At 50.5% G+C, this 10,000-nt stretch overlaps 1 protein-coding gene across 4 annotated transcripts in view; it reads left to right on the plus strand.

Moving 5' to 3' along the window:
* The window catches only part of LOC133116798 (EH domain-binding protein 1-like), a 95,522-nt gene that overhangs the window by 78,614 nt on the left and 6,908 nt on the right, over positions 1-10,000 (plus strand). For all 4 annotated transcript variants that reach the window (XM_061226764.1, XM_061226754.1, XM_061226781.1 and 1 more), the window contains 2 exons: positions 9,745-9,844; positions 9,974-10,000. The exon at positions 9,974-10,000 is cut by the window's right edge and continues 47 nt beyond it. In XM_061226764.1, coding sequence (XP_061082748.1) covers positions 9,745-9,844; positions 9,974-10,000 — 127 coding nt within the window. The remainder of the gene's footprint in view (positions 1-9,744; positions 9,845-9,973) is intronic.

The following is a 10,000-nucleotide window of genomic DNA, read 5'->3' on the forward strand; positions in this document are numbered from 1 at the left end:
CCTCCCTTTGATAAACAACACATTAACTTGGACCAAAGTATTTGTAACTTAAGTGGAATTGTAGTGAGTCTTAAAGGCGGAGGTTTGGTGTAAAAGCGCTGCGCGTCCCTCCTAATCTCTAAAGCCGTTTGGGTGTTTGAGCAGAGAAAACGGTTTAATTAGTTAGACCCCCCCCCCCCACCCCAGATGTGCAGGGATCCCTCTTTCTCTCTCTCTTTCTCTCTCTTTCTCTCTCTTTCTCTCCCGGGCTGGTGTCAGCTTTTCAGACATTCTTTAACAGGGGGATGAAAGGGCATTTTTAGGAAGATTAGGGAACGGGATCCTTCAGGCATTGTCTGGAAATCTTCAGATAAAACGCACAGGGTTAGTGAGGGAGGGGGGTTAGTGAGGGAGGGGGGACGGGGGGGTTTGTGAGGGAGGGGCGACAGGGGGGTGGGGTCTGAGAATCAGTGCTTGGGAGAGATAGGGACCGTATCGAGGGATGTGTAATTTATATTTTGATAACCAGACCCCAGAATTCAATCAAGTCAATTGTCCCGGTGCTGGTCCCCATGCTACCTTTCTGTCTGGTGTCCAATGAACTCACACACACACACACACACTCACACACACACACACACACACACACACTCACACACACTCACACTCACACACACACACTCACACACACTCACACTCACACACACACACACACACACACACACACACACACACACTCACACAAGCTCTCACACACACACTCACACACACACACTCACACTCACACACACACACACACACTCACTCACACACTCACACTCACACACACTCACACACACACACTCACTCACACACTCACTCACTCACACTCACACACACACACTCACACACACTCACACTCACACACACTCACACACACTCACACACACTCACACACACTCACACACACTCACACACACACTCACACACACACACACACTCACACACACACTCACACACACTCACACACACACACACTCACACACTCACACACTCACACACACACTCACACACTCACACACACTCACACGCGCACACACGCGCTCACACACGCACACACACTCACACACACACTCACACACTCACACACACTCACACACACTCACACACACACACACACTCTCACACACACACACACACTCACACGCACACTCACACGCTCACACGCTCACACACTCACACGCACACTCACACGCTCACACGCTCACACACTCACACACACTCACACACACACACACACACACACACACACTCGCTCACACACACACACACACACACACTCGCTCACACACACACACACTCACACACACACTCACACGCACTCACAGACACACACACACACACACACACACACACACACTCACACACACTCACACTCTCACGCACACACTCACACACACTCTCACGTGCACACACACACACACACACACTGTTTGGCAACTAACAGTAAGAAATTAGTGTTTTGTCTGCAAGAGTGTGTGAGTGTGAGTGTGAGTGAGTGTGAGTGTGAGTGAGTGTGAGTGAGTGTGAGTGAGTGTGAGTGTGAGTGTGAGTGAGTGTGAGTGAGTGTGAGTGAGTGTGAGTGAGTGTGAGTGAGTGTGAGTGAGTGTGAGTGAGTGTGAGTGTGTGTGAGTGTGTGTGAGTGAGTTACTTAACAGTCACTTAAAGTAGTGATCAGATAAAGGCCTCGGGCAGGATGTGGTAATGGGGGATTCTGGGAGGGTGTGGAATTTGCATAATTGATCATTATTTAGTTTTACAAATTGCGCCCCGGCGGCATAATTGAATTTGCGAGCGGCAGTCCATTAGCCGGCCCTTTCTCATGCTAACGGCTGCAGACGCTGTTATCAGCCGCTCCGCTAACGGCCGCTCCATTCACGTGCAAAACCCGCCGTTCCAGCGCCGCGACCGTCTTTACCTGCTGCTCCCCTCTGGGAGCCAGGCTCCTGATAACAACTTCTCTGTGTTTTTTATTTTTGTTGGACCATGAAACTGATTGCCAAAAAAAGGGGCTGTTTTTTGGGGGGGTTGGCCTGTAGTCTTGTGGCCCATAGGCGCGTGACCGGATGAGAATGTTGAACACTAAAAGGAAAGGCCTCGCACACAAGTTATATGAAAAGTGACAGGGACCGGGAAGCGGTCCCTCAAGCCCGAACCTTCCCCCTGATGACTGCTCTTACCTCCTGAGCCAATGTGCGACATGACACTGCTCCCCGCTCGGTCTTCTGGGAAGGGGGTGCGATATGACACTGCTCAAATTTGTTCTGACTAATGTCCTGGGTCCCCCGGCCTCTGCTAATGGAGGGGGAGGGGCCGTTATGCAGAGAGGATTGGGGCTGTCGACAGGGCCAGACCTCTATTGTGCTGGGGAGGTAATCCCCCCACCCCCCCCTTTTCTGGTTCTACTGCCCTCTCCCTCTCTCTCACTCTCTCTCCTTCCCTCCGTCTCTCTCTCCTCTTGCTCTCCTTCCCTCTGTCTCCCTCCCTCCCTCCCTCCATCTCTCTCTCCCCTCTCTCACTCTCTCTTGCATTCCCACTATTTCTATTCCTCTACTTCTCATTCTGTCTTTCTGTCTCTCTCTCCCTCTCCCTCGTTCTCTCTCTCTCTCCCTCTCTCTCTCCCCCTCCCTCGTTCTCTCTCTCTCTCTCTCCCCCTCCCTGTTCTCTCCCTCCCTGCTTTCACGCATGGCTGCACTGACTTATTGAAGTTCTGCTCTAAACCCTGAAATCTTCAAAAGAATTCCCCTCTTCATTCTCCCCTTTCTCCCACTCCTTGTGTTTGTGAAAAGACCGAATATTGAGTTTTTCTGTCTCTCTCTTCATCCTCTCTCTCTCTCTCTCTGCTGGGTTAAAATGTGTATTATGTTGTGTATGTTGTGTAGGTAAACAAATATGAATGTCATTCCTGTGACTAAGGGCTGAAGTGAGAACAGAGTAAACGCCTTAGCACTCGTCTGTGGTCTGAACGGGTGATGGGGTTTAAATGAGCGCCATCGTTTGGCCTCATCAGGAGGTGTTTGTTTTCAACGTCTCTGCACCTTACACACACACACACACACACACACACACACACACACACACACACACACACACACCACACACACACATCTCACGCCCATACACACCACACACACACACACACACACATACACCTTACGCACACACACACACACACACCACACACTACACCGCACGCACACACACACATACACAGACACACACATACACACACACACACATACGTCTCACGCACATACACACCACACACACACACACACACACACACATACACCTCACGCACACACACACAGTGTGTTTTCCACTCAAAACAAATTAATTCTATATCGCTGGTTTAGGCTCCAAGTTTATCTGGTACTGCTGCAGTGACAAGCATTTGTACCTTTTTTTGGGCACTGTTTGAACCTGTATTTCTGAGCGTGTGGAGAATGAGGTCTTAGAGGCTGGTGCTGTTACACTGCTCTCTAAAGCCCCCTCTCCACTGGGAGATTAGGGCTAAATTCCATTTCAGGTGAATTGAAACTCAAATTTAAATTTCTCGTCAAACCTTCTTGTTGCGTGTTCAGATTTGTGAATCGAAGTTCTCCCGTGTGAAACCGTACGGACACACGCTCAGGTTCGTGAGCAGAACTGCACTTCCTGTCCGAAATGAACTGCAGTGAACGGGAATCGACCCGTTTCCTGATTGGTCGAAGACCGACTGCTGCGGTCTCCCCTGACCTATCCCTGCGGCAGTCCAGCAAGGCAGGTTTTATTTCTCCAGCTGGTGTGAGATTCTCCTCTGGACTGTTTTTGACTCGGTGGTAGCGGTGTACATCTTCTGCAGTTCGCCTTCTCCCACAGCGAGATCACTAGACATCCATCCCGTCTTACAGCAGAGAGACAGCAGCCGCAGTTTCACAGTTAAATGCCTGTAAAAGGGCTGGCAGGAGCGGAGGTCAGAGGCGGTGGAACGCTCTCACGCAGCCGGTGAAATTCCGCTTTTATTCTGACACGGTGACCCCGCGCTGCTCCCTGGGAAATGAGCTGTTGACATTCTCCAGGGTCGCCGTCGCTGGTAGCGGAACGAGCACCGCGATTCAAGCGATGACTCGCCCAGCGAGCCCTCTCTCCAGTTCAGCGCAGCGCTGAGAGGTGGGCCGTGTTGGCCTATAGCCGCTCTGTCCCTCAAAGCTCCAACGCTCCTTTCCTGTCTCATGAAGAATCAAAAAGTGAGGGGGGTGGGGGAAATGCATCAATTGGCAAGGCAGTATCTGTTCATTTAAGCCGTGTAGGTCTCGGCTGTTTGTGGACCCCGAGTTTAAAGGAGAGACTCTCACCTTTCCGACTGTTCTCAGTTCTGCTTTTCATAAGCGACTAAAAGGGAAGTGTGATGGTTTTTCTACAAGTTAAGGTTCTTTATTCTTTGGCAGAGATGAGTTTCACATTGAGTGTGAATTGTCACTCTGGAAAGGTTATATTTCATTAATCTGACTTTGCAGTGTGCATGTTGTGTGTGTGTGTGTGTGTGTGTGTGTGTGTGTGTGTGTGTGTGTGTGTGTGTGTGTGTATGTGTGTGTGTATGTTTTGTGGCACAGTGGCACAGTGACTCAGAGCTCAGTGCCGCGGGCTCCCTTAGCGCAGGGCGCTATACAATCCTCCTGCCTTTCTGTGACCATGCTAATGAGCCGCTCTGATCTCCTGTTCCCCCCGCGTCTCCCCCCCCCGCGCCTCCCCCACCCCGCGCCTCCCCCCCCCGCGCCCCCCACGCCCCCCCGCGCCTCCGTCTCTGTGGCCGCCCGGCGCGAGCCTCATAAAGAGCGCTAAATGAGAATTTCCAGCGCGCTTTGTGTGCCCGGCTCTCCGCTTTTTACACGGATCCCGCATTGAGTGTACACCGACGGGAAGATGAAGGAGGGGGAGGGGGGGGGTGGCAGCACCAACTTCTCTTTCTTTCTCTCGCTCTCTCTCCCTGTCTCTCTCTCCCCCTTTTCTCTCCCTTTCTCCCTCCCTCTACACACCCGTACACAAAAATGACTTGTTGAGGAGCAAACACACACAGAGGTGTAGTTCACACCGTGTCGTCCCTGACCGGCACTGGGCTGAATTGGAGGTTTGAATTTGAAATTGATAATAGAGGAGGGGACGGAGGGGGGGTGTGTTGGGGACTCAATTGCGATGTGTCACACCCCCCCCACCCCCCCCCTCGGTGCTCCATAATATCAGTGATACCAGCGGGCCACTCCAAGGCCCCCACAGAGGGCCTGGATAAAGGGTGAATGGAGAAGGGCCCCCCCCCCCAGCCGTAGGGGCCCCGCCCGGGGTAGCCGGCCGGGGAGGGAGCGGGTATGAGGGGTGGAGATCAGTGGCTAATGGGATGATGTCTTTTTGCTTTTGTTATGAGATTATTAACCGGCGTCGCGCTCTGTTCCGCTCACACACCGGGCCCTCAGAGGGCCTGTCGAGGGCCAGTGGTCCAAGCGAGGTTTCGGGAGGAGAGGGGGGGGGGGAGGGGGGTAGTGAAAGCCCCCCGTGGGCAGGCTCCTTTCTCTGGCCTCTCCAGGTGAGCTCTCTCCATCCCGTGTCGAGAGTCGGGTCTTCTCTAAAGACCTGCCACGCGTCCTCCTCCTTCAGCGTCGGGGAAAATGAGAACTACGACGATGGTTGTTATTGGGGAAATGCGAATAATGGAATGGAGTGTTTCAGCCCGCAGGAAATGAGGTCGTGTCAGGCGCACTCTTTCTTTTGGCCGTCTGTCTGCTGGGGTCGACGGGGATTAGATTTCTGTTTGGGCTGGTACGTGTCGAGTGCATATCCGTCTGGTTTTGCGTTTAATCTGCTTCCTGTTTCCTGTCCGAGGCGTCGTGCTGAGCGCATCAGGGACCTCTCGGAACACTCTCTGTTGCTGTGGGAACAACAAAAGAAAAGCGATTTTAAACTGCTGAAATAAGTGTTTTTGTGACACTCAAAGTGCCAAACATTTACATTTGAACATTTGAGCTCAACAGCAAAGCCTGTTTGTACATAAATAAAGTCACAGACATCCGCAGACCTCTTTGTGTATGTTTTCATCAAGAACTACTTTCTACCAAAGTACGGCAGCTGTGTTCATCCTCTCTAAATCTCAGCCTCAGCACCTCAGTATCCTGGTGTGCGGTTTCCCCATCTCACTCGTGCACAGAGGCCATGTTGCCGTTTTGTGATGTTAAAGGGGCGGCCTGTAGCGTAGTGGTTAAGGTACGTAACTGGGACCCGCAAGGTCGGTGGTTGGATCCCCAGTGTAGCCACAATAAGATCTGCAGGCCCTTGAGCAAGGCCCTTAACCCTGCATTTCTTGGATTGTCTCCTGCTTAGTCTAATCAACCGTACGTCACTCTGGATGAGAGCATCTGCCATTAATGTACTGTACTGTACTGTAATGTACTGTAGTGTACTGTAATGTACTGTGGTGTAGTGTAATGTACTGTAGTGTACTGTAATGTACTGTACTGTACTGTAATGTACTGTAGTGTACTGTACTGTACTGTACTGTACTGTACTGTAGTGTACTGTACTGTACTGTACTGTTCTGTACTGTAACTAAAGCGGTGGTGTTGTGACAGGCCAGCGGGCCTTCAGAGAGAAGATGGCCGCCAGGCTGGTCTGCGATGTGAGTCATGAAGAGCAGATAGTCTGCCAGCCCATGATGGTGTTTATTGATTTAGAGAGCGGTTCATCACACCAGCCTTCCCGGTCCCAGTCATGCACCTTAACCACGAGGCTGCAGGCTGCCGGTCGTTCATTATTTAGCGGATGAAAGCGACGTAGTTGATTAGGCTACATCCATCTATAGATAACCGCTCGTCAATAATAAACGGATGCGACGAAAAACAAAGAAGAAGACTGGAGAGCAGTGAAATTAAATTAACAGGGGATTAGGATGGGGCGGGCTGTTATCAGGATACTGTTTGGTTTTCCCCCGCCCTGTGTTACGAAGTGTGAGGTGTGTGTGTGTGTGTGTGTGTGTCCGTCCCTGTTAGCACAGGGGTGGGGTGGGGGTATTTGCCTGGAGGGGGTCTGTGTATCTGTGCAGCCACTATGGAAAAGGAATTGTATGAAGTTGGGTTATCTTGTGCTGGTAAATGTGTTCACACCAACAATTACACAAAACAATTACACGGAAGAGCAGGATGGCAGTTGTGCAGGTACAGCCTGATTGTCCTGGAGCTCCAATTCTCCTTCCAGGCGTTCTCAGACGTGCGAGACTGTGGTCTGCTCTTGTGCACAAGTTTCTTGTCGTCTCCGTCTTGATACTTTGGTTTTCCTTTCCCTTTAGCGACGCTCGCCTACTTTATTTTAGAGCTGAAATATGGTCAAGGCTGCGCAGCCTGGCTGGGATAGCGGTCGGGCTGTGGGAGAGGTCCCATAATGCGGAAGGAAAACCTGAAAGAAGAAGAAAAGAAAACCGAGTGTGCAGGTGTAACCGGGTGGACATAAACGGGAGTAAATGTGTGGCGTCCATTTTGCGATGAGCATCGGCCTCCTTCACACACAGAGGCCGGAGCCTGCCCCCGAGATCAGGCGTTGTGTCACAGAGCTAAACCCCCGCTTCCCCGATCGGAGCCAGGCCTTTATTCGGCCGCTCGCCGAAATTAAATCAGCCTCTTTGTGCCGGCGGGTCCCCCCTCCTCACCAAGCCCCCGGTCTGATCACAACCCCCCCACACACAGTCAGATCCAGGCCCGGACAGGAACTTCTTCCCTAATCACAGGAAGTGGTGTTCATCTTGTTCCTGTTTTATGATCTTTTTTTTTTTTTGTTATTCCGTAGACATAGCGCATGGAGATGATACTAAACGAGTCTCTGCTCCCTCTCGGAATAAACCGCGATGTTTGAGATGCGTCTCGGCTGCGGGAAAGTTGTGACCCCCCCCCCCCCCTCCCTCTTTATAGAAACTGAGATGGACAAATTGGATTACTGGGTTTGGGATTAAATGGAAATGGAGGGGGGAGAATGAGAGTCGCTTGCTGTGATCACAGGGACTCGTATCTCTCTCCCTCTCTCCTCTCCTTTATTCCCTCCCTCTCTCCCTCTCTCCCTCCCTCACTCCTCCTCTGTCCTGAGAAGAGAAACCCAGGATTTTAGTGTTTTTATCATCATTATTAGAACCTGAGATTAGTGTGTAATGGCTCTGCCGTCGTCCATGTCTTTGTGAGGGTTGTTATAACGGGAAACTGGAAGGTGTATCTGGAGCGTTTTCCAGGTTTTAGTTTCTGTGTGGGGCTGGGTTTTTCATACACACGGGTGAATGTGTGTCGTGGGAAATCTTTAAACATACTTCTACGTACCTTTGGCTCTTAGTTAATGGGTTCGTTTGCACTACTAATACAAACTATCTATTGTATCTGTCAAAAGACAATCATCCCACTTTGTTTTCCAAGTTTTTTAATTTTTTTAAATTTTGTTTATTCAAAGTTTTATTTATTTATTTGTATTGTAGTGACATTGCTCTCAGATTAGTTTTAAGTTTGGTAATTCCCGATGGAATATAAAATGTTGCACCACACACACACACACACACACAGGTGTATTACAGAAGCGGTTGTTGCTGGCAGCTCTGGTGTAGTGAAACCCATCTTTGTCATCCTGTGACTGACAACTTATCTTGCCGTGGCCGAGATGGAGCAGCCGTCTGTCCTGTTCTGTGTTCGTATGCATATGAAGCCCCACAATCCCCCACAATCCCCCACAATCCCCCCGCAGCCTCCCTGGACTCCAGCAGCTTTTCTGGGCCGAGGGCTTTCTCATTACCCCTATCTGGCCTGGGTGTAGCCATGGCCGAGATGGCTATCTTAATCTCATTCGACTGTTGAGGTTCTTTCTCTCTTTCCGTCTCTGGCTGGCCCCTCCGGCCCCAGGCACGGGGGTGTGATATCCCAGCATGCTGCTCTCCACACACACACAAACCACAGAGCGAGAGAGGGAGCAGAGGGCGAGAGGAAGGGTGATAACCGCGCTTGTTATCGACAACAGCAGCACCAGTTCAACAACCGCTATCGAAACCCTAGTAATAACAAAACTAACAATGTCATGACAATAACCGTGAGATTGTCATGGCAACTATAAAAATATGAGAACGAAACTTGAAAATAGCAGTAGTAATAAATATAATGGTAATAATAACAGTAAATCATCATAATGCGATTAGTTGTTTTGTACTGGTTTCATAATAGTTTTTATTTTCAACTTTTTGTGAGCCAACAAAGTGATTAGCATTATTCTCATCTGTAATATTTCCCAAACGTTGCCGTAGTGACCACTTCCGGGTAATGGCAGCCGACAGTGGTGTCACTACACACAGCAGAGCGTTAGACGCCGTGCTGCCAGTGCGTTATCCATCATCCAGTTATCCATTATGACGGGTGTGACTTGTACTTAGTGAGTTGTGCTTGACGTGGTTGTGCGGTCATAACGTGCTCATGATATTGTGCAGTTGTTGTGGTGGTGATGTCATGACTGTCGTGACATGGTGGTGATGTCATCACTGTCGTGACGTGGTGGTGATGTTGTGACTGTCGTGACGTGGTGGTGATGTCATCACTGTCGTGACGTGGTGGTGATGTTGTGACTGTCGTGACGTGGCGGTGATGTTGTGACTGTCATGATGTGGTGGTGATGTTGTGACATGTGTCGTGACGTGGTGGTGATGTTGTGACTCGTGACTGTCATGACGTGGTTCTCTCTCTCCAGGGAACAACAGGGAGGAAGAGGAGGCTATGATGCAGGAGTGGTTCACTCTGGTCAACAAGAAGAACGCTCTGATTCGCCGACAGAACCAGCTCTCTCTGCTGTGAGTATCCCTGGCGTAACGTGCGTTTGTGTGTCTGTGACTGTCTGTAATGGTGTCATGTTCTATGTGCGTGTGCGTGTGTAATGATTCAGCCATTAACGTATCGATGAACCTTTACCTCCTGCTCAGGGACAAGGAGCATGATCTGGAGAGACG

This window comes from Conger conger, chromosome 2 (assembly GCF_963514075.1).
Source record: "Conger conger chromosome 2, fConCon1.1, whole genome shotgun sequence".
Lineage (NCBI taxonomy): Eukaryota > Metazoa > Chordata > Actinopteri > Anguilliformes > Congridae > Conger > Conger conger.